The 24,976-nt window shown below is 46.5% G+C and overlaps 1 protein-coding gene across 2 annotated transcripts in view; it reads left to right on the top strand.

Moving 5' to 3' along the window:
* Positions 1-3,183: 3,183 nt before the first annotated feature.
* RFTN1 (raftlin, lipid raft linker 1) overlaps positions 3,184-24,976 on the top strand; it is a 200,834-nt gene continuing 179,041 nt past the window's right edge. Inside the window, exons 1-3 of one of the 2 annotated variants that reach the window (XM_058553614.1) lie at positions 3,358-3,422; positions 16,948-17,213; positions 19,958-20,110. In XM_058553614.1, the coding sequence (XP_058409597.1) occupies positions 19,966-20,110 (145 nt within the window). In that variant the 5' untranslated portion in view covers positions 3,358-3,422; positions 16,948-17,213; positions 19,958-19,965. Of the gene's footprint in view, positions 3,423-16,947; positions 17,214-19,957; positions 20,111-24,976 lie in introns of both variants that reach the window. The other variant, XM_058553634.1, reaches the window with a different exon arrangement.

Below are 24,976 nucleotides of genomic sequence, written 5' to 3'. Positions count from 1 at the left end.
AAACTGTGATCTCACTGTGGCTGCAAACCCACTTAAAATATTAACCATGATGATAAAGATAAATAATTCTTGTACCTCCAGGGCATACATGAGTTTGCTTATCTCTCCCGTTAGCCCTGAAATGTTGCTGTTCAGCTGCCCTGTATCAGGTCTGGGTTTCATGGTCCAGCAAATAAACAATTAGGACAAGAGCTCTTCAGGTTCCAAAGCTTTTGATGGGTCCATTTTCTGCATAAGTTATTATTTGCTCTCTACAGGATAACGGGGGACTGAGTTATTTTGAGCTAAGTTGGAGGGGGCGCTGAGTGTGGTGAAAATGCAAGGTGGGGGTTAGGGATGAAAAGAAGGTGAGCAGAACAGAAGGTTAGCTGGGATTCTCCTTCCATCCAAGACTCAGCAGAGCTGGGATGCAGCAAAATTGCTCCGGCTGCTGGTACCCACGGCCTAATCCATCTCCAGAGTGGGGCGATGCTGCTGAGGCCAAGAGAGAGAATTGCTCCAGTGGGGGGCTCCTTCAACTGAGCTGTTACAAGAATTGTACAGTCTGGCCACGGCTGCTTCTTATGCTTGCCTAGGCTGGCTTAACTTCTCTCCCTTCCTTGGGGCGGGGAGGAGGTGTGAGGAGGACTAGCTTCCCCATTAACTTGGAGCCTGCGTTTTATTGACTGCAAACACTTGGGATCCCAGTTCTGGGGCCATCTGTGACCTGTCGTGCTGTAATAGCTTGGTTTTCCCCGTGTTCGACTCCCTCCCAGAGTACTTAGTGTTAAATCATAGGGGGAGGAAGTGTGAGCAGAGGAAAAACAGCACTATTACATGACCCCCGATGAGACCGCTGTGATAGAATTAAAAGCTGCCGCCCTAGGACATTCTAACAGATGACATTGTGAGGTTGCCAAGGTAACCCACCAGGATACAGTTCCAGCATCTTTGGGGTTGACGCTGGGTAGGCGAGGTCAGTCAGAGGTGAGGCCCAGCTGCCCAGGATCTATCCCCTGGCTGGCCAGTCCATGGTAGCCAAGTGGAAAATTGAGGTGACCTCTACACAACACAAATGAACCCAACATTGGCTCCTCATTAGATATTCCAGGCGAATGAGGATTAGAATACTCCGGATAATTGTTCAATGTAGGTTACACAGAGCCTTAAAAGATCTGTATGCTAATGACTCATCCATTCATTCCATAAATGTTTATTGAACACCTACTATGCACCAGGAGGGAAGCATCAGAATATCTAGGAAGAAAGGTCGAGAGTTCTAGAAAACCCTAAAAAATGAAGATCCAAGCAGGGAAAAAAGATAGTTAAGACATTTACACACTGTTAGTACTCGGGAAAATGTTGAGTGGAAGAAAATGGAAACAATCAGAATAACTTATTAACCCCAAGGACTTGGTGTTAAAAAAAATTTACCTGTAAAAATTTTATATAGTAGAAATTACTTGTTTAAAAGAAATCAACCTTCGCCCTCATCCACAACCAAGTTATGCTGCCTTTATCCCCTTTTCTCTTTATCTTCTTTTAAATACTCCGTACTTGCTTTTGAACTACTGGCTAACACCTATAAACGTTATTTTCTTTCTCTAATGTAAGGATCAGAAAGGATCAGAAAGATTCCAGATGGGCCCTGCCTTACAATAACTCCAGGCCTCAGGTGAATAAATAACATAAAGATCCCTCCTTTTGGCCTTATCAGTGGGTGTTCAAAACCATCAGTGGTGCCACTGGGCACTGGTCCCCACACACTACTGTCTGAACCTAGACTTGGGCAGTCACCTGGTCTTGTTATCTTCTCCCAGATGGCAAGCCAAGCAGGGGCGAGAGTGGGGGAAACGGGAGGTGGTGGTGGTGAGTGATGCCAGCAAGTGGTGGGGTGGAAAGTGAAAGGGACAAAAAACAAAAACAGAAATGAAAGGGTGGTGGGGGAGGGGGAAGGAACACAGAATCCGGATGGCTACGGATAAAGAAAACAAGGAAGAAAAGCTCTGAGAAGCTGTGGTAACAAGAAGAATTCCTGAAAACAAAATAGTGCTTCCTTCCCCCCTGGGGGGCGTTATTAGTACCAGAAGGACCTCATTAAAACACTGTTTTGGCCGAAATCAGCCCTCCTGTGGGCTGAACCCTGTGGGCTTCAACGCCTAAGTCCCCCTCTGCACAACTGGAAAATGTAGATAATTAGATTATTTTAGCTGTCTTGTTCCAGTCCCCTTATAATAATATTAATGATAATAATGTCAATGATAATAGCTAAGTTAGAAAGCACTCCCTAAACACTTTATATATACAACCCATGAGGAAGTGCTAGTTAACAAATGAGGAAACAGGCCCAGAGCAGTTAAGTCACTTACTCAAGTCACACAGGAGTAAGTAACTCGGCCAGCAGGCCATCCCTGACTGTTGGGCTCTAGGGCTCCTGCTCTTAACCCCTACACTGCAATTTTGCTTGTTCAAAATTTCCAAGAAGAACGTGAAGAAGAGATGCCTCACATGTTCACTTTACTAAGGCAGCACTGGCCTGGCACTTTTTTTATATATGTAATTGTCTCCTTGGGCAGCCTAAAGTTGCAGGCCAGGATGGTTCCCCAGATGTTCTCAAACCTTCTGGACACCTGAAGTAGGTGGAACATAGTGTGGCAAGGGGAGAGTGGCGTTGTCCCTCTTTCTAAGCACTAACTCCCAAGAAACAACTTATATGTCCGGGGATGGGCCCACCTGTGGAATGGGAGGAGGAATGGTCCTCTCCTAATAGTCCTCGCACCCTCTAGCCATGAGCACCTTGGTGGCAGTCGCCCTCCAGCAACCCCGCTCAAATACGGAGGGTCCCAGTCCCCCATGCGCGCTCCTGAGGCACACAACCTTGGTTAGGAGGGATCGAGAGGATGGGTCTGTGAGCCTCGCACCTCTGCGCGGAGGAGCAGTAAGGGTTGCTTGCGGCGTGGCGGCGAGTGCGGCGCGCCGGTTGCGGGCCGCGTGGAGGTGGCGGTGCGGAGCGCAGAGGGGCCGCAGGGCGCCGAGGGGCGCGGGGCGGGCCGGCTGCTCCAGCGGCGGCTGTCAGGGGCCGCGCGGTTCCCCAGAAGATGCAGCGCAGCATATTTTGCACATGAGTTCAGAGGAAGAGGAAGTGTAGCCGGCGGACGCGCGGCGGCGGCGGGGGCGCGTCGGGGCTGGAGCCGGAGCGCGCCGGGCTCAGGGCGCAGCGAGCGGGAGCGCGGCGGCCGCGGGCTCCGCGGAGGGACGGACGCACCGGTCGCGGGAGGGACGGACACCCGAGCACGCCGCGCCGCCGCCCCCCGCCCCCACCCCCTGGCGCCCACGCCTTCCCCGCGCCGCCCGCTCTGTATGGCACAAACTTTCCTCCCGGGACGGAGCACGCTGTCTCAGGGAGCCCGCTCCCGCGCCTTCTCCTCAGCTGGTCCCGAACGGTAGGTGGGCGCGCGGCAGGACTAGGGGTGTAGGCGCGCACAGGCCCCTCTATTTGGCCCCGCGGACCGGGACCCCGGCGGGCAAGGGGAGCCCCGCGTGGCGCCTCCCTGCAGGTTGCCGGGGCTGGGGCGTGCTTCCCAGGCGCCAGGGTAGCCAGGGGGCCACCTCTCCGCCCCGCGACCCCCAGCCCGGGTCGGATGGGGTCGGGGCCCCGATCCATGGGACGCAGCGGTCTTGGGCCAACTTTTTTGAAAAAAAAAAGAAAAAAAAAATCATCCCTGGCGCGCCACGGGGAGAGGCACCCCAGAGCAGTCTGTTGGGGGTCACGGACTCTGCAGGCTCGGGGTCCCCTAGGAAGGAAGCAGAGGGGAAGCTTCAAGGCTACAGGTGGGTCTAGGACACTGCTGCAGGGGTTCCTTGGCAAAGACCAGGCGGGAGCTGGCCCGTGGACTCCAGGTTCGGGAGGGCGCGAGGCTGGGGCGGAGCGGGGTGGGGTGGGTGGGGTGGGGTGGGGTGGAGGCGGCTCCGGCTGCCCTTCTGCATGCGCCCTGGGAGGTGGGTTTGTTCCCGTGGCAGGGGTGCTGGATGGGTGGGAGCAGACGTGTCGCGCGTTCAGAGGAAGCGCCGCAGTCACTGGAGGCTCAGAGACTCGGGGCGCAGGGAGTCCCCAGCGCTGAAAATGGGCTTCTCCCCTTCTGTAAGGGGGTTTCCTCTCTCGTCCTAATCCACTTTCTTAGGCTCAAGGGACGCCAGGGTGGGTGTGGGTCAGGGCGGGTGGTGGTGGCGTATATTTCAGGAAGCCGCGTTGTTAGGCATGCACACCCTCTCCCGCGCCAGGGCTCGTGCCCTTCACCTAGGGTATCGCCGTCTTTGGCAGTGAGAACCGCGTGGAGGCCAAGGTGCTAGACCCAGGCGCGCTCCCTGCTGCCGCCCCGTTGCTCGCTCTGGGCTGCACTTGTGAGGTTGTGGGTGATCCCCAGGGACGCTGGGTGGTGTCAGTGAGTTTGTGAGGGGGCTTAAAAACAAACAAACAAAAAGTATTTTTTAAAAAAGTCTGGCACAAATCCTTATGTTTGACTGGCTGCCCTGGTTTTCAGCAACAGCCCCTTCTCGTAATTGGTACAGCTGTTTTCAGATGCTGGTCGCTCAGTCAGGCTAGGCTCCTCCAGCCCCTGCCATGGTGTGTCATCTCAGGATAAGTGAGGCCCTGCCAGGAAGGAAGGCGGGGGTAATGTGAGCGACCTCTGGGCCTGTGGTAGGGCGCGCTGTGCACCCCACGTGTCCCTGGCAGCCGGGACTCCTAATTTGTACCTCTGAACAGCTGAATTCCCTATGAAGTTCAAGTGACCCCAGATGTCACCAAACCCCACCAAGGGGTTAAGCAACAAGCTGTTTGGGGCTCTCCGGTGCATGTGTGTGCTAACCTCAGTGAAATCACTCTAACCTCAGACCCAGCCCTGCATCCTCTTTTGCCTTCAGTGGGGTTCTGGCCCCAGAGCTGGTACGTCATCCTCTGGCTGCATTGTGTAACAAGTCGCTGGGTTGGGTTGGTTTTTCTTTGTTTGTCTTTTGGCTGCATGGACATGGGGCAAATGGAAGTGGAGTGTGTTGCAGTGAGTTAATAGATTTGGTGCAGGAATTGAAAGAGAACAAATTGGGGATACAAGTCACTGAGTTCTTTTTCTCCCTCTTGAGCAGGAATTTTTGGCTTCCATTCAAATAATTGCTTTGTCTGTAGGGAAACAGGCAGAAAATCTTTGGCATGAGTGATGTGAGTTCCTGTAAAGCTACTTGTGTTATTCCAGTCTTCGCTTTTCAGCAGAATTGACACTCTGTGGGCCCATGGCTTGGTGGGCATGGGTGTCTTGCCAAATTTCTCACTTGATAGCCTAAGGAGAGGGCTCTGTGAGTCTTTCCCCTACCCGTCTCATTTTGAAAAATATATAAAATTTTCAAGAACAGTGATCACCGAAATACCCATATCTAGAGTCTGTGATTTTGTAATATCGGCTTTGTTATATATTTGTCCATCTGTTCGTCCCTCTATCCATCCATCAGTACAACTTATTGTTTTATGCATTTTAAAGTAAATTACAGACGTTGATACAGGTCACTACTAAACATTTCAGCACAGATTTTATTATTTAGAGTTCAATATATGTTTATGATGTTCTTAAGGTAAGATTTATATACGTATAGTGAAATGCACACATCTTGAGAGTAACATTTGCATAATGTTTTAACAGATGCTTACACCTTGTGTAACCCTAGTCTCTATCAAGATGGAGACTATTACCATCATCCTAGAAAGTTCCTTCATCCTTCTTTCCAGTGAGTCCCTGCCCTCACCCTTTCAGTGGCAACCACTGCTCTGATGGTTTCTCGCTTGAAGTTAGTTTAGCCTGTTCTTGAGCTTCATAAAAATGGAATTCTATAGTATTGTGTAGAGCTTCTTTCCTTCAGCATGGTTTTGAGATTCATCCATGTTGCATGTACAAGTTATTCAGTCTTTTTTTATTGCTGAGTTATATTCCAGGATATGTCCATACCACAGTTTGTTTATATATTATATTCCCCTGTTGATGGACACATGAGTTATTCCCAGTTTTGGGGGGTATTGTGAATAAAGCTGCTATGAATATTTGTGTACGAGTCTTCCTAGGGACACATGTTCTCATTTCTTGTGGGTAAATGCCTGGGAGTGAAATTGCTGGGTCATAGAAGAGATGTATGTGAACCTAGAAGAAACTGCCAGACCTTTTTCCAACACGGTTATACCATTTTACACTCCCACTAGCAGAAAATACGAGTGTAAGACTCCAGATACTATAACCCTATTTTCCTATCCCAAAGTCAAGAGCATAGTTTGACCAGTGTTCTTCTGGGGCTAGAGGGACCCAGAAATGGAAACCTCCTGAGACAGTCTAGTCTGGAACATGTCATTTCATAGGTGCAGGAGCTGTGAGAAATCCCTGACTCTGCCAGTAAATGGGTTTACACTTAAAATTATTGCAGATGGTCAGATGAATATTTCATTTTTAGAGATTTCAGAGAAGGGAATTCCATAGGGGAATGTACCCTTGGTTGTGAAAGAAGATTGATTGAATGCTTTCTGTATAAAGAAAAATACCCCCCAAGCCCCACAGAATTCCACTAAACTTCCGCTTAGAAACTTCTGGGGGGTTTCTGGGGGTGTTGGTCTGGCTGATGTGAACTTGGTGGAGATTCCCGTTGGATTTCACCGGCCTGGGCAGCTGGCTGCTGAAAGCAGTTGTGTCTGCTTTGGGAGGCAGATCGGATTTGGCTTTTTGAAGGCTCAGAGCACAGCTTTCCTGTTAAAGTGATTTGGCCTGTCAGTGAGAAACATGGCCTGTCAACACCCCTCTTATTGTCCTGTCTCCCTCAGGTCTTCTTACACCTTAGTGCATTCTGTGGGCCAGCAGCTGAACCTGGTCTTGGCTGGTCCAGGAAACAGGAATTGAGCCTTCTTGCCTGCTCGGGACCCCAGGATGAGGTTTTTACATCTCTCCAAGGTATCTCAGTGGGGACCAAGCTTTGCAGGGGTCAAATGACAGATGGTGTAGAGACTTGAGACATTGCGCTGTTTGGGAACTGTTCTCATCCAACAGCCTAGTACAGTGCCTGCTACAGAGCAGGGGCTCAATCAACGTTGGCTGAATGATTCTGACTCATGGTACCCATCTGGGGGATTGGCTCTCTGGAGGATGACAGTGAGTGCTGAAATGTGAAGGCCCTAACGTGTATTTTACCAGAGGCCACTTTACCATAGCCTGGGAAACAAGTTCACAGGGTTTGGTCCTAGGAAAACTTTGCTGACTGTAAACTTTCATTGTAGTAGGTAGCACCATTCTTATTTTATTACAGATATTACTATTGTTATTAACAAAATAATAATTATAGCTGCCACTTGCCGAGTGCTTACTCTTTGCCAGGCACTGTTAGGCACTTTACCTGTATTTTCTGAGTTTAATCCTCATGAGAGGCAAGTACTGTTATTATCTGTGCTTTAGCTTTGAGGAAACTGAAGCTTAACGAGGTTAAGTAACTTGCCCTAAGTTCACATTTTCATGTTTCCTAGACGTTAAGGGGAGAGACTGTGACGTTTTGATTTCGCAAATGCAGATTCCGTCTACAAGCACAGATTTCCAAACGCATGAAGCCGTAGTGTAATAGAAATGTAAACTGGATAGACAGAACAAAGTTCCAAGAAATGACGCAATGGAATCACTTTCAGTCTTTTATCTTTTTCTTTTAAGCTTTCTGAGTTTGGGGTGGCTGGAGCCTGTATAGTGGTACTAATTTTAGTGAGAGTTTAAGGTATTATTGGTTGATTACAATTGTAATTTTTTTGTAGGAAAGGAAAGATGTTGCCAGCTGTTTGGTTTGAGTGTCTGTAGCTGAGCTGTCCCATAGAGTAGCCACTAGCTACGTGTGGCTATTTACATTTAAATGTAAATGAATTAAAATGAAATAAAATTAAAAATGCAGTTGTTCAGTCTCACTAGTCACGTTTCAGGTGCTCTAGAGCCACGTGTGGTTATTGGCTACCAAATGGACAGCACATTAAATGATGTGAAATATAGGCTATTTCATCCTCGCGGAAAGTTCTGGTTGATGGTGGGACTCTATAGTGAGTGTTTCTCTCTTCTCCTTCAGTTTAAGAATTGGCAACACGCTTGGATAAGGCTTAGGCTATTTTTTACCGACAAAGAGATAAATTTAGCCAGGGATTTCTTTTATGTTTACCTTTTAAAGCTTTTTTTTTTTTTTGGATGTGTGTGATCTTTCTGCCCATTCACATTCATAAATTTCAGTTTTTGACATAATTTCGAGTTTCCCTTTTCTCCTGGGTCCCCAAAGGGGCTTTTGTTATTATCATCGCATATTTTACCAAGATGCTTTCTCTGAAAAGATCAGTACAGCAGGCTAGCAATGGCCACTGCTTGAGCCCTGTTAATTCCTTGCTCTTCAAATAAGAATTCGGTTCAGCTTTTAAATATGCAACTGTGTGACTTACTCCCTACCTGGGCTGAGTTCAGGAAGAAAAATCGCTCTCAGCGGGGCCAGAACCAAAGAGCTAGAAAATCAGGTCACATTCTACGCGTGATGGCTACCTGCCAAGACTGAGACAGAGGAGACGCCCTTAGGGGTTCTTGAGGACTTCCTTTTGGCATTTTCCTAGGTCTGGCCTGCCCCAGTGCGGTAGGGAGCGCTGAAGAGGGCCGCAGCTTCCGTGTCCTGGTTGTACAGGGCGACGGGGGTGGTGCCGTGGCTCTCCCCTCTTCTGTGGTGTACACTACTCCAGAATCGGGTTCAAAGGAGAGGGGACACCAGCCCTCAGGTGTCAGCAGGGAGCAGGGACCTGCCAGAGGTGGAAAATCAACATCAGCTATGTTTTGCTCTTTTGTGATACTAAGCAACTCTTATGCTACTTTATGAAACTCTGTTGTATGTTTCCAGACTTTTTCAACCAGGAAGCCAGCTGCACTTCACTGACAACTTTCTTTGGCTTTTACAACTAAAATGTCCCATTTTGTTGTTCCATGGGCAGACCCCCTTGATTGTCAGCATTTATTTTTTGCAGAGCATTATCAGCTTCCATTTGTGTGTGTGTGTGTGCGCGCGCGCGCGCTTGTGTTTTGAAACTCCCTACTTTGTGTTTCACCCTGAGGAAGTACTTCCTGAGGAGTCCTTCAAGTTTTATGGAATAGCTCCCAAATTCCTCAGATTTGGAGAAATTGTCCTAATAGACCTTATCCATAAATTTGGATGAGAAAAGATTAGGTTAATCACAGATTCTAGTTAATGGAACGTGACCATATCATGCATTACCAGATTTTGGAAATATAAAGTTCAAGAAATCAGACTGTTCATTTAAACACTTCTTTAATTTAGAAAGATCTTTTGGGATTTTTCCAGGGTCTTGGGACACCTTATAACCACTCTTTTCATTGTGGTGTAATTATGGCTATAGGCTGGTTAAAAGAAATCTTTATAACAGATAACAAGTAATGCTAGTAATAGTACCAATATGGTTAACATTTATACTGCTTTTTCTATGTGCCTGAGCTCTTCTAAGCCCTATAATATATTAACTTATTTAATCCTTACCCGACAAGTAGATTCCAAGTTTATCCCCATTTTATATTTGAAGTTAAGTGGGCTCCTGGAGGTCACACAGCTAGGAAGTAGAGACACCAGGATTTGAACCCAGGGAATCTGGCTCCAGAGCCTGTGCCCCCAACCCCTGTGCTATGCCATTAAGAAGGTGAACCTGAGAGCGACAGGCCAATATTCCCAAGGCCCTTTTCCATCCTTTACAGATAATAAGTGTCTTTCCTGCTCCTGAAGGATGTTGACTGAATAGGTATTTATAGTGCATCTCTTGGGGCGGGACATTGGGGTCGCTGCTGTTGGGGATGAAGAAGACGCGATTGCAGCCTTCCAGAAGTTTACTGTCATATAGGAAGATGAGGTGTTACAGAAAGCTCCAGAGCTCTCCCTTAAACTCGGGACTGGTCCACCAGCTGCCCACTCCACACCTCCACTTGGTTGGAGCTAACCCATCTAAAACAACTCCTGTCTTCCTTGGCTCAGCTGCTCCTCCCACAGCCATCCCCATCTCAGAAGGTGGCCGCTGCAGCCTTCCAGCTGCTCAGGTCACAAGCCCTGAGGCATCTTAGATGCCCTCTTTATCTCTTGCTCTATTTCCAAACCACCAGTAAATCTCATTTTCTACCTTCAAGTATATCCAGAGTTTGACCGCTGCTCACGGCTTATCATTGTCTGGTCTCCCTGCTCCTACAGTCAGTCATGGCCAGAGTGATCATGTCTCCCCGGGGCTTGAAACCCTCCAGGGGACCCCATCTCACTCAGGGTAAAACCAGAGTCCTTACCCTGGCCTGTACGGCCACATAATATGCCTCCTCACGCCCTCCGTCTTCATGTGCTGCCTTCGTGAAGCCCGCCCCACTTCACCAGGCAGATCCTGGAACGTTCCAGCCTGTTTGTACCTGCCGCCACCTGGCCTGGTACACCATCCCTGTGTCCTGTGGCTCACTCTGTCACCTTCTTCAGGATTTTGCTTAAACATCAACTTCTTGGAGAGGCTTTCCCTCATCACCCTGTTTTTTAAAATTGCACCTCCTTCCCCTGTACTTGCTATCCTTCCTCCCTGCCTTTTAAACATGCTTTTAAAATTGAAATTCATTTATTATTTTTATTTGTCTATTGTCCATTTCTCTGCTCTTGAAGATACGGTCCATGGGGGCGGGATTGTTCTTATTTTTTGTCTCTAGTTTCCCTTTGGTATCCTTGGCATTTAGCATGGTGCGTTGCATGTACTAAGTGCTCAATAAAGGAGGGTATGTTGGTTAATTTTGTGTGTCAACTTGTCTGGGCTTTGGTACCTAGTTTTTGGTCAAGCACCAGTCTAGGTGTTGCTGTGAGGTATTTTTTTGGATGTGATTAACGTTTAAATCAGTAGACTTTGAGTAAAGCACATTACCCTCCATAATATGGACAGGCCTCATCCAATCAGTCGATGGACTTAAGAGAAAAGCCTGAGGTCTCCTGAGGAGGAAGGAATTCTGCCTCCACACTGCCTTGGGACTCAATACTGCACCATCAATTCTTCCCTGAGTCTTTGGCCTGCTGGCCGGCCCTGCAGGTTTCGGACTTGCCAGCCCCCACAATCACATGAGCCAATTCCTTAAACAAATCTGCCCACCTTCTCTATATAGGTATCTTTTTATAGACACGTGCGTGCATGCGCGCGTGGGCGCGCACACACACACCCCGTATCCTATTGATTCTGTTTCTCTGGAGAGCCCTACTCCAGAGGGTCAAGATGGAAGGGAAAGGAGTGTCAGGTGGAGGGTCCAGTGGAGGTAAAGGAGTGGTGTCTGGAGGGTGCTTGGTGTGTAAACAAGATAGCACTGCTTAGTCCGGCCTGACTCCACGGTACGTGAAGGGGAACAATGGGAAACGAGACTGGGAAGGAGGGAGGTTGGGGTGAGGCTGAGGCTAAGGACTCCAAGCTGGGCAGCGAATGTGATTTGTGCTCTTTGAGCCACTTGTGTGGTACAGAATGGTTAATCTGGCAAAAGCCGGTGATACGAATTATGTAGATGAGAGACCAAGGGAAGCCAGATGTAACGAAGACTTCTGACAGCTCAGAAATGGTGGGTGGGCACAGAGAATGAAGTGGTGGAACGGGAAGTGTCCACAGCACTTGGCACCTGGCAGGCTGTAGGGGTGAGGACGGTGGCAGGAGCAGGCTGATACCCGGTGCTGTGAGCCTGGATGTTGTGAAAGCAGTGGTACCACCCACAGAAACAAGAAACGCAGAAGGAAGAACAGGCCTGTTGGGCGAGATGTTGAGTTCTTGTGGGGCATCTTCATCTGGAAGTGCCAGGAAAGTTCCAGGTGAAGATGCTGAAACAGGTCCTGGGGCATGTCCACCTAGAGTTAGAGAGAAGACAGGCGGGGAGGGAGACTGGAGAGTTTTCACCTGGAGCAGGGAGAGTGAGGCCAGTGAGAGGGGATATGATAACCAAGGGGGAGACAATGCAATGGTGTAACTTTTTGAGCATACACAACAATACCGTGTATTGGAGTTTCCCAAACTCTGTACTAAGACGCCCCAAGGCACTACAGCAAACTCATGGGTGAGGGACAGGGGATATTTTACATTTTTGAGAGAAACACAGTAATACTTGACGTGTTAGATGCCACCGAGCTACTAGCTTGAGGTAGTTCATTCACGGTGTCAGCGTTAGATAGCACCACGTTCCTTTTGATGATATCATCTCTTTGTGAAGCCAGATTTTGGGTGATTGCTAAGTCATTGTGGAACAGAAAATGAGAGTGGTGGTGTCCAATGTGATTCCAAACTTTCTGAAGTTGTGCAGTGCAGAACAGATGCATACGTCCCATTAGTAAGTAGTTATGGTAATTTAAGAATGAAGGAAAAAGATTTTTTTTTTCAATTTAGGTGTTCTATTTTTTCAAAAGGCTACTAAGTTGTTTGGACATAATTATTAAGTTGTTGGACCTGATTGCTTCATAAATAGAACTGTAGGTATTGCTTTTAGCCTGAGGGGTGCCGTGAAAGACATACTGAGACAGTAGGGTGCCAGGGACCGGGGAGTCTCTGAACCTTTGCTGTATATTGCTCTGGATGTTTTCTTAGATTGTAAAAGAGTAAGAGTGGGATAGAAGGATAGGGAAGAAAGGGATGGGTATGAAGCTGCATCCAAAAGGTCACATTTCTTTAAAAATGAAAGATGTGAAGCAAGTAAAGTAAAATGTAAGCATTTGTTAAATCCGGGTAGTGGGTACGTAGATGTCTTCTTTTCTCTCCTTATCCACACGTTTGTAATGGTTTATGATGAAAATAAGAGAGAGAGAGAGAGAGGAGGGCTGGGGATAGAAATTTAGGGGTGCCCCTGTGTTTGGGAGGATAGCAGAGAGCCTAGGAAGGGAGCGTCTGAGGTACAGAGAGATTCAGGTGGGGGGTGTGGAACCAGGGGGTCAGCAGGGCCTCGTTCTCCTAGAGGGTAGTTCTCAGCCCTGGTTAAGAGGCTTAAGGAGGATCCTGGGCCCCGCTGAGGCCTGCCTGGTGTTGGAGATTCGAGGGAGTTAGGAGTGGGAAAATTCTAGGTTTGCTCCTACAGCCTTGATTCTCAACTCTGGCCGCCAGTTAGAATCACTTAGGGGGTTTTAAAAAATACTGGTGTTTGGGCCCCACCCCCAAATGCCCAGGCATCGGGACTTGAAGACAGTTCTCCACATGATTCCAGTGTGCAACCAAGATTGAGAACCACGGCCATACCCAGGGTGTCTCCAACTTTACTGTGACACAAACTTGAATGAATCTCTTGTCAGTAAAATGCAGATTGTGGTTCAGCAGGCCTGGGTGGGGCCTGAGTTCTGCATTTCTACCAGGCTCCCAGGGGATGCCAATACTGCTGGTCTGAGGACCACACTTTGAGTAGCAAGTTCTGAGGGGGAGCTGTTTTTAGTTAAGGGTGTTGGATGGAGACTAGCAGGAGAGCAGAAAGGTCGTCTGGGTCAGACAGCCACTGAGACGTGGGGGTGGGTGTGGGTGGTAAGTGAGTGTTTTCTTTTGATTATCTAAATACCCCTTTTATTCCTTATCTTTTGCTGTGCAACACATTACTCCCAACCTTGGCAGCTGAAAACGACAATAAGCTTTTATCTCACAGGGTCTCTGTGACTTAGAAATCCAGCAGCAGTTCAGCTGGGTGGTTCTGACTTGGGGTCTCTTCTGGGGGTTGGGCAAGATGTCGGCTGGGCTGAAGACTGTTTTGGAGCTAAGGATGTGCTTCCACATGGGTGTTGAGTTAGTACTGGCTGTTGGGTGGAGGCCTCAGTTCCCTGCCCTGGGGACTTCTCCATAGGGTTAATAGAGCGCCCTCATAATATGGCAGCTGGCTGCCCCCAGAGTGAGTGGGGGCAAGAGAAAGCAAGGTAGAACTCGCAATGTCTCCTATAACCTAGCCTTGGAGTCACACGTGTCATTTCTACAGTATCCTACTGGCTACACAGGTCAGCCCTATTCAGTGTGGGAGGGGACCACACAGTGTGGGAGAGGATGGCTTATGAATACCAGGAGGATTACTGAAGGCCATCTTGGAGGCTGGCTGTGATGCCCCTTATTATCTTCAACTAGAAAAATAATGCATGCGCCACATAGAAACTTGAAAAATATAGAAAACTATAAAGAGAATGTCATCTATAATCTCATGACCCAGAGAAAAGTTCTGTGTCCTGTGTCCTGCCAGTTAAGACAAGAATGTGGATTTTTATATACAGATACACACATAGACACTTAAAAAAAAAGTGGCACCGGATAACACTACTGGTTCATATAGATTGTTCTTTTATGTGCATCGAATCAGGATGTAAATTTTATTTTGTTTGTAATTTCAATGGGTAAATTTTAGTTATCCTTGGGTTTCTGTCTCAGATTATGTTTGTAGGATATCAAGATTTTATACCATCTGAATAGTTGACTGAATTTTCAAGTTTTCATTTACGTTTTTGGGTTGAGAGAGATGTCCCTGTCATGTAAAAACGTCTTAATTTGGATCATCACTTCTTACTTTGGGTGCCTGAATGAGGTAATAAACACACTCAAGGCTTCAAATATGGGATTTGGGTGTAGAAATAAAAAATAAGTTTGCCAGCTCATCCAGCATCATTGCATATAATTGCCCCATCTCTGGTTACTTGTCATGAGCTGTTGGCAACTGTTAAAATTAGCATTACAGCCTGCCTCAGATTAGCAGCAAGTGTGGTAAATGAAGGCTCACTCGTAATGAAAACTAATTTGTATTTGAAAATATAACTACATTTGTTGCCCCCATTATTTAAATATGTGCATGCTAGTTGATAGTAAAAATGAACCTTTAAACTGAGGTTTTTATAAATCCTAGCTGAAAAATAATCTTTTAAGGAAGTGATCCTTTTTGAAGTGGTTTTCCAGGGTTTTTTATGGGCGTCTTGAGAAGCATTTCAGAAACAAATTAAAAGTACTTTTAAAATAAACATTTAAAAATGTCCACATTTAAAATGACACAGGACATTGTGCCCCATTGCTGATCAGCTTTTTCTGGAACAGTCTATGGTGATGTGCTCTGTTTCATATCACAACAGTTTTCTCTGAACGCCCTGCTCTCTGCCCAGACTTGTAGAACAGCCAGCCTCCCTGCTCTGTGTGTGTCTGTTCATTGTCTTACTCCTCTGTTCACCTGTGATTTCCTCGAGGGCAGGGTGTGGTCTTCCCATTTTTTATTTCCTAATTGAGGGCCTGACTCAAAACAGACCTTAATAAATGTGTGTTGAATGAATGAATACCTGAATTTGGAACCTAAGTTCCCTTCCTTATGGAGCTGACAGTGTCTGCGTGAAGCTGGTCCACCATCTCCCAAAGACACACCCCATTCTAGGTTTGATTCAGAGAGAATTGATTTTCCAGAATGTCACCATTTGAAGGATCTTTGCTTCCTGGTCATTTGCAATGTCTAAAGTCCTCTCCTTGCAGTTGGGTCTCTGAACCTCCCAGTAATTAACCTTATTTTCCTCCTTAGCATCCAATTCCTAATTACTTTTAGCCGATTTCTGCTAGAGATCTGTCAGTATATTTTGGCTCTTTTCCTGCTGTCTCACCATAGGAATGGAAAAGACCTCTCTCTTTCCTTTACCTTTGAAGACCTCTGGGGTGGTTTTTCTTGGTACCTCGATGTTAGAGAGACCCATACACGTGGGTGCGGGATGTCTTCTGGGAAGACAAAGACAAAAAAAAGAAGGAAAAAACCTCCTGTACAACTATCAAATAATCAAAGCTGATTCAGTCATCAACTCACACATAAAATAAGTGACCTGATTTACGTTAGGTGTCAATGTGGAGTGACTATAGGAATGTGGAGGGGCAGAGCTGTAGGGGTTGGATGGATCACAGAAAAGTACTGGCAGAAGATCACACACGGGTGGTTTTTAGCAGGTGTCCTTTATGAAAACAGACAACAACAAAAGGGGAGAGAGCTGGGAAGAGCACCGCCGCTCATGCTTCCACCCAGTGAGCTGATGCCCCAGAGTGAGCAGGAGGTGGAGGGGCTGAGCTGTCGCTCTCTCAGAGGGTCTCCCCTTCCACAGTGCCTCTCGTGGGGTCAGCATCTGGCCACCCCGAGTGGGTAAGGGGAAGCATTGTTCATTAACAGGACCCTGCACTCACCATACAACCCAGCAATCCCACTCCTAGGCATTACCTAGAGAAATGAAAACTTGTGTCCTCATAAAAACCTCTGCGTGAGTGTTTATAGCCACTTCATTTATAATCAACCCAAACTGGAAACAACCCAGGTGCCCTTCCAAGGGTGAACAGCTAAAACCAGGCCCCTAAATGCAGGCCAGCGGCAACTGGTGCTCGACCCAGGAGGCAGCAAGCTGTGGACATTTTGAGCCAACTTGGGGTATAAGTTACCTGCTGCTTGACAAACCACCCCAAAACTTAGAGGCTTAAAACAGCAACAATAGTGTATTTCGCTCGAGAATCTGCAGTTTTGGCAGCTCTTGGTGGAAACAGCTTGTCCCTGCTCCGCATGGTGTCAGTGGCTTGCCTGAGGCTTCCAAGATGGCTCACTGGCAAGATGGCTGGCAAGTTGGTGCTGGCTGTCAGTTCCTCTCCACATGGGCCTCTCTTTGGGGCTGCTTGGGCTTCCTCTTGGCATGGTGGCCAGGTTCCAAGAGCAGGTGTCTCAAGAGTCAGGCAGTGGATGCTCCCAGTTACTTAGGGCCGGGGTCCAAAAACTGGCACTGTATCCTTCTGCCATATTCTATTGGTCAAGCCGTCACGGAGCCCAGATTCAGGGGAGGTAACATAGACCCCACATCTCCATGGCAGGAGTGTCAAATGATTTTTGGGACACATTTAAAAACCATCACACTTACCATTTACCTTCTGCTGGTTTCTACTAGAAACCTGGACCCCTGAGGGAGACGTGCTTCCACTGAGACACTCCCTGAATGTCTGCGAGAGGGAATGTGCAGCCACACCAGGGCGAGGCATCGTCTGCCTGCATCCAGCAAAGCTGTTGCCTCCACTCATCCCTCTGCCTCCCACCTCTCACTGCTCTTAGAGGCCCATATCCACCCCGTGCCCCAGGCCTCTTGCAGGATTCTAGTGTGAGCATGGTCTGGGAACCTTGCGTAGTAAACTGAAGTTTACAAAACTCTACGATAATGTAGGGCACTGTTGTATCTTATTTTTCCTCCTTTTTGTAAGCTAGATTTTTCTGACTTGTTAGAGCATAGTGGGGACTGTAATAGATATTTTGGAGTGATGTAAAGTCTTTCCTATTTTGACAAGGGGTGGGGGTTGGTAGAAGAATGCAAGAAGGAACTAAAAGGAACACAGATGTGTCAGCAGCAAGCAAGGTAGGGCCCTCAACAAAAGAGTAAGAGGAAAAAATTCACACTAAGGTTTTGGTGACTAGCAACTGCTTTGTGTGTCTCCCTTCCCAGAGACAGCTGTGCTTTAGAAGCAGTTGCTTAACCAGGGTTGCACACACGTCAAAGAAATGAATCCCTAAAGTTTGAGACCTCAAGGATTCACTCATATTACAGTTTTGCTGTTGGCTGAGACTGTTTGTCTTTTCTGTGTCTGATCACATGGATTATCTGCCTAGAGCCTCATCATATCCTGTGAGACAAGCAGGGTGCCGTTTGGGGTGAACTTGGGCAGAGAACTCAAATTTGGGACAGTCTGATTGAAACCTTAAACTCAAAGTTGTGAACTGAGAATTTTTCTAATGCTTCTTGGCACACCTCCACCCCCCATCCAACCTTTTCTGAGTCTTCCTTATTCATCCTAGTAATCTTCTCCTCCTTTTTACCTGCTGTCAGGGAACTTGTCTTTTTTTTTTCCTTTTGGTGAGAAAGATTGACCCTGAGCTAACATCTGTTGCCAGTCTTCCTCTTTTTGCTGAGGAAGATTGTCGTTGAGCTAACATCTGTGACCATCGTCCTCTATTTTGCATGCGGGACGCCCACACAGCATGGCTCGATGAGCGGTGTGCAGGTCCACGCCCAGGATCTGAACCTGTGAACCCTGGGTGGCTGAAGCAGAGCGCACGAACTTAACCACTGTGCCACCAGGTCAGCCCCCCAGGGAACCTGTCTTTTATAGAAGAAGTTAAATCATACTAAAGTGTTAGTGGCTACCAGGAGCTTAGTTCGTTACCCTTCCCATGGAGATATTTGTGGTTTCAAAGGAGATGCTGAGATAGGGTGATCTGGATTTCAAAGGAGTGAATCTCTAATGCTAGAACTTACCTCATAGGGTAGCAAGATTGGGAGGAGTTTTGAGGAAGAGGTTTTTTTCCTGGAGGGCCATGAACACTCAGTGCTTTATAGAGAGGTAGACGAGTGAGTGATCGGTGAGCCTCTGGCTTATTTCCAGTTCTGTTCTAGTGGTAATAACTCTCATGTCACCACAGTTACCTGTTCCCCAGCACTTAGGGGCCCCTCCTGTCCACTTGTCTTCTGCTTTGCCCCAGCAGATGCCAGCTGGCTTGCTTTTTAGCAGTTAAATATACAGCCTCTGTACAAATCAGCTATTAGATCTGCAGAACTACAGAGTATCGTACAAGTAATCAGTTCATGCAGATTGCACATAAATCATGTCTGCTCTGGCCCTTTGGACACTAATGTTCCCTTATTAAGGCATAAGTAAGCCTTCCTGTTCTCATCCATCCTTCCAGACTTTTTTTAATTACTGAGAAGTATAGCCTGACTGTCACTAGACCACCCTCTTCCACCCTCTGACCCCTTCCACACCCTCACTGCTTTTTTGAGGTTCATTTTGTTTTTCTGGAGCTTGCCAAATTGCCGTAGGAAGCTGGATACCTAGTGAATGGATTGAGCAAAAGGAAATTCTTATCTCTAAAAGGAAGCAGTCACCGCGTTTCTGTTTATGATATTCTCGGCCAGTTAATATATTTGTGAAATATGTTCTGATGGCAGCACTGGTACCCGGAGAGGGGGGAGGATTGGTCGTGCTCAATGCACCAAAAGAAAATATCTTCCACTGAAGTCTGGGGAGTGGATAAAAAGCCATTTCGTGAATGTCATTCTGCCTACATAAACAGAGAACGTTCATTGTTTTTAATTCCCTGGGAAGACTAGAAGCTCAGCCCACCCTAATATGCACATTTTTTAAACATTTCTCCATTTTCTTTTCAAAGTAGCCACAGATCTTCACTCTAATAAATGTGGATTTCTGCTTTCAGTTTCTCTGGCCCTGCCAGTAGTATTCAGGCGTTTTCATTTTGGTCTAAAATGACCCTCTAAGAGCATGGAAGCATACTGTTATTCCTGTGGTTTGGTCTGAAAAAGAATAAAAGGGGGACTTGCAGACAAGGCCCATAAAAATACCACCATCTATTTTGAAGATGTTTTATGAATATAAATTCCTGTCTAAATAATTACTGTTGAGGGTAGAAAGGACTTCGGGGTTTGGAACTTGTAACAACAACTTATTATTCTCTCTTAGCAACCACAGCGAAGGTGACATATCTCCTGTTTTTTGTTCCAGATGGGCTGACACCATGATACACCATATTGCTTTTTAGATCCCATTTTTTAATCATGTACACAGATTACAGTGGAACTGAGGCACTCTGAGGTATTATCTTCCTCAGATTAGGGAGGAGAAAAAATCAAATAAAACTGGTATGCTTTTGGTGTCATTTCAGAGTCACAGGATGGCTGGTAATGGTATTGTTACAGAAAGAGAAGCCAGCCTGGGTACTGGGCACAGTTCCTCTGGTGTTCATATATTAAATTATACTCTAGATTTCATGAAGGCTGAGGTCTTTTATGTATTCTTCAGGGAAATTATGGGGTCTTTTATCCTATGGTGTTTAAAAACAAAATCTCAGAGGAAAAAATTCACCACCCCACCCCCGCTCCTTTTTTTCGCTGGCAGCTGCTGAGATGGGTTGTGGATTGAACAAGTTAGAGAAACGTGATGACAAACGGCCTGGAAATATCTATTCGACTTTGAAAAGGCCTCAGGTGGAAACGAAGATCGACGTGTCCTATGAGTACCGCTTCCTGGAGTTCACCACGCTGAGCGCCGGTGAGTACAGGCGGCCGGTGTCCTGGTAACAGGGGGCCCAGACCCAGCCTCGCGCCACAGCGCTGCCAGGGCACAGTCTTCAGCTGCAGCTGCCCCGTCAGTGCTGGTGGGGCTGACAAGAACATACTGGGGAGGTCGGTGGGGTGGGGGGAACTGGAAAGGGTGGGGGCTGCTTACAGAAATCCAGATTTTTATGTGGAACCTTTCACATTTTAAAGGATAGCAACCAAATAAAATGATAACAAATTAAAACCACGTGTGAGCCAAATAGCAGACGTGGGTGGACTGAATTTGGCCCATGGGCTAGTCAGTTTACAGACCTGTTTCCTAGCCAGCCAGGTGGAAAAGGAAAATTTACCTTATTTCCTCAGATTAATCTGCCCGTCCACCCAGATTCACTGGCCTGTTGTCCGCCGTCCTTCAAGAGTGCTCGTCCGTCTGGGCTTGGCTTTGTCTCACCTGAGGGTGTTCTGGTCACCTCCCACTACCAGTGTCCCAATGGCGCTGGTGACTGATAGTCAGTTTTGCCATCCCAGAGCATTTGCTGAGCACCGACTGTGTGCAAGAGTATTGGGCCGGTGCTGTGGGGAAATTGTGTGGCTTGTTTTGGTTTCCTCGAGCTTCTTACCTAGTGGGAGAGAAGACTCACATGTGTGGGGAAAAAACCCTTACCAGGCTATAATTGTAAGTTGGAAAACATGTAAAATATGTTCTTTTTTTTTTGGTGAGGAAGATTAGCCCTGAGCTAACATCTGTTGCCAATCCTCTTTTTGCTGAGGAAGATTGGCCATGGGCTGACATCTGCACCCATCTTCCTCTGCTTTATATGGGACGCCTGACACAGCATGGCTTGATGAGCGGTGCATAGGTCTGCTCCCAGGATCTGAACCTGCGAACCCTGGGCAGCCGAAGCAGAGCGAGAGAACTTAACCATTACACCACCAGGCCAGCCCCTGTAAAATATGTTTTTGAAAGAAGGGAGCATTCTTTGTTTTAGGGGAGTCCTTGGAAGTTTCGAGCAAAAACCAGATGCTACCTAGCTAAGGCATCTTAAGACACTTTCTCCCTGGGTTTCTCGGTATATTTTACGCTTCTATTGATAGAAAAGAGTGGGAAAAGCCATCATATTTGTGGTTTTGAATGCTGCTCTGCTGTGGAGTAGCTGAGCAAATCAGCAGACCTGTGGCGTCCCCATCCATCAGATGAGCATATGAACGTCCACCTCGTAGGGCAGCGGTGAAGATTAGAAGAGTGAAGATGCGTGAAGCTCTTAGCACCATGTCTGGCGCATAGTAGGGCTGCTAGCATTACTTCCACTCCTGCTCGACTGTTCCTGCTGCGACACCTCCGTGCTGAGGCTCCAACTGCTCCTTGAGCCCTGAGAGAGATGCGCAGCTGGGTGTCTCCTCCAGGTCCCCAAAATGGAACGCAGCATCTTCCTCATCAGATTGCTTCCTGCTGTTGCCCTTGATGAATAATGTCACCACCATCCTCTTAAACAGTCAGACTTGACACCTTTGTCATCTGTGACTGTGCCTTCTCCTCTCCTACAATTTCCATTCCATCACATAAGCCTATTAAAACTACTTCTGAAAATGCTTGTAATATAGCTAATGTAACATGAACAAATCCAAACAAAATTATTTGGAGCATTTGGTCATCCATTACTTGAGCAGTGAATATTTGAGAGACTACAGTGTTCTAGCCATTGTAGAATGATTAAGGAAAAACCAGAGAATATATAGAAAAAAGATTGGAAGGAAATATACCAAGATGTTAAATATTGATTGTCAGGGTACTGACATAATGGAGAGGTTCTTTTTCTCTTTTTTATATTTTTTGCATTGTGGTTTTGTTTCTTCTGTTATTCAGAAGAGTAATTTTTGCTCACAAAACCCCCCTGTGTTTTCCCACTGCGACATTGCTCATCTGAATTATTTCACTAACCTCCTTATTTGTTTCTCTGCTGCCTTGTGCTCCGGTCATAGTACCCACTTTGTTTTCTGCATTGTGCTTTCTTTGATTGAATTACCTTTTGTTTTCTGATTATAAAATGAACATATGCCCATTATAAAATGTTAGGAAAATACTGGAAAAATCCTAACTAGTCTCCTTGCTTCCACCCTGGTCCCCCTACAGATCTCGTCACTCCTCGCTCAAAGCCCTGCTATGGCTCCCCTGCACCCCAAAGGGCACCAGCTTTCCTTTGCCCTCATTCTCCCGCTGTTTGTCCTGTGTTTTGCCACTTTGGCCTTGCTGTTTCTCCAACTCCCCAGGCCTCCTCAGGGCTTTTGCACTGCCTGCTCCCCCTGCCTGGAAGCCCTCCCAGATGTTCCCTTGGCTCAAACCCTTAACCCCCTTCTCTGTGAAACCTTGCATGACCACCTATTTGAAATTTCTACCTACCCCGGGACTCCCATCCCTTTCCCCTCTTGATTTTCTCCATGGCACTTCTTACCATCTAATGTGCTATATATTTTGCTTATTATTATTTGTTTCCTTGTTTGTTGTCTGCCTTCCTTCATGAGAAGGTAGAAGCCCTTCTAATTAGTGCAGGGTTGTGTCTGTCTTATCCTCTGCTGTACCCTCAGTGCTTACGACAGTGCCTGGCGCTATTGATCATCAGTAAATATTTGTTGAATACTCCATGCATATTTTTGTATCCTGCTTTTTTGCAACTTAGCATTGTATAGTGAGGCATGCACCCTGTCGTTCCATATGTTCCGAAAATATGATTTAATGGCTGTATATCATTTAATCACTCAGCGTACCATAATTTATTCAGCAGTCCCTTTTTATTGGACATTTAAGTTATTTCAGGCTTTGGGCTATTATAAATAATGTTGTGATAAACAATGTTGTACATAAATCTTTGTGTACATTTCTGATTATTTCCTCAGGAATTACTGAGTTGAAACATATAAATGTCAAGACTCTTGATAAATTGCCAAGTTGCCCTCTAGATAGGACGTGTTTACGTAAAACACAAATCCGATCATGCCAAACCCTTTGGCTGGTTCCCCTGGATGAATGAAAGGGAGGTTCCAGCTGGCGCTCAGGGCTTTCCTTAGCTTGGCCTGGCCCTTTGCAGACCCTCCCCACTCATCCCCTGGAGGACCGTGTGCATAGCCTTTGGCCTTGCCTACTGCCCCTCAGAACCCTCCCTTCCAGCTTCTCCCTTCCTTCTGCACAGGGCTGCCCCGCCACTCACTGCTTGCCAGAATCGCACCACCTAAAAGTGTTCCTTCTTGATGTCCATCTCGTCAGAATTAGTCTTTTCTGTTCATCTTTCGGTTCATCTTTCTTGTTCACGCTTTCTAACTGCGAATAGCGTGTCCTAAATCGTTGGGTTCTAGTAAACCTTTGAAGTAAATGTTGCACACGCTGACTTTTTCCCCTGGCAGCCTCTCAAGTTCTTTTCCAAAAGTTCTAATGAGACCATTCGTTATTGCTCCAGAATGGAGCTAACATTGTGGAAAGCCTACAGTGTGCCAAGTCCTGTGATGGGGCATTATATTCCTGCTCTTGTTTTTCCCCTAATTTTTTCAGTTTTGCTGAAGTATAATTTAAGTACACTGCACTGCACATATTTAAAGTGTTTGAACTATGAAACCGTCACCTCACCAACATGCAGAACCTTTCCATCACCTGCAGAATTTCCTCATGTTCCTTTGTAATCCCTCCTTATTTCAACCCTGTGTCCCCAGACAATCAGTGATCTGCTTTCTGTCCCTGATTTTATTTTCTAGAATTTTCTATAAATGGAATCATTTGGTATGTGTTGTTTTTGGTCTGGCTTTTTCCACTCCACTTGCTTATTTTGAGAGTCATTTCTGTTATTTGGTGTTAGTAGTTCATTCCCATTTTATTTCTGAGTAGTATTCTATTGTATGGATGTATCACAGTGTGGTTTTCTGTTCACCTATGGATGGACATCTGGGTCATTTCCAGTTTTGGGCTATTAGGGATTAGTTTGCTATGAACATTCATCTTTCTGTAGCTGCTTCTGTCATTTTATCCTCCCAGTAACCCAGTGAGGTATATGGGTACACTCATTCCTTCTTGCAGAAGAGGAAACGGATGCTCAGAGAGGTTAAGTAACTTTTCTAAAGATGCAGTGCTGGGAAGTGACAGGGGCAGAATTCAAACCTAGATCTCTTGGGCATCAAAGCTCTTGTGCCTTAAAAACTGCAAGGTGTTAGACAAATAGGCATTAACACCAAATAGAACATTCTTGTTAGAAAACTTGTGTTATCATGTAGAGGGGAATGAAAATATTCCTCTTCCATGAGATTTTGACCATAGATTTTTGAGTAACACTTGATATGATTATTTTTCATAGAGAAGATGTTCATTTGACTCTTCAGGAAATTACAAAGTGAGGAGAGAGTGTTGGCACTGGTGGCTTAGGCAGGAATGGGACCACGTGCACTTTTTAAAAAACCAAGATCGGGGTTAACACTGTTTTGTTTGTCCCTTGCATACAGCTTGTTGCCGTTGTGGGTGATATTGGAACATGCAGCCTCCCTTTTGTAGGGTTGGTGGAGGCGAAAAGCAGCAGGAATCTCACAGTGAAGCACATAAGCTGCCAAAAATCTCAATTCTGGATGATTTGATTGGTCTTAAATTTTCAATTAACTCTGGTCACCGAGGGGTGAACCTGCCCTCTGATGGTTTTCAGTGCAGACGGAGGCCCATAAAGCATCACAATTTCTGCAAAACGGTGCCTCATTATCCCTTTTGTGCATATGTTTTACCAGCTTCTCTGTGCCAGGCCACTCTAACACCACTTGAAAGCTACCTGTGTCAGCTCCGTGAGAACCGACTGTTTTATAGTGTTTGGTGCTGGGGACAGTTGACACAGTG

The sequence above is a fragment of the Diceros bicornis genome, chromosome 2 (assembly GCF_020826845.1).
Source record: "Diceros bicornis minor isolate mBicDic1 chromosome 2, mDicBic1.mat.cur, whole genome shotgun sequence".
NCBI classification, from domain to species: domain Eukaryota; kingdom Metazoa; phylum Chordata; class Mammalia; order Perissodactyla; family Rhinocerotidae; genus Diceros; species Diceros bicornis.
The sequence above is the reverse complement of the archived record's forward strand: the minus strand, read 5'-3'. Positions and strand labels throughout refer to the sequence as shown.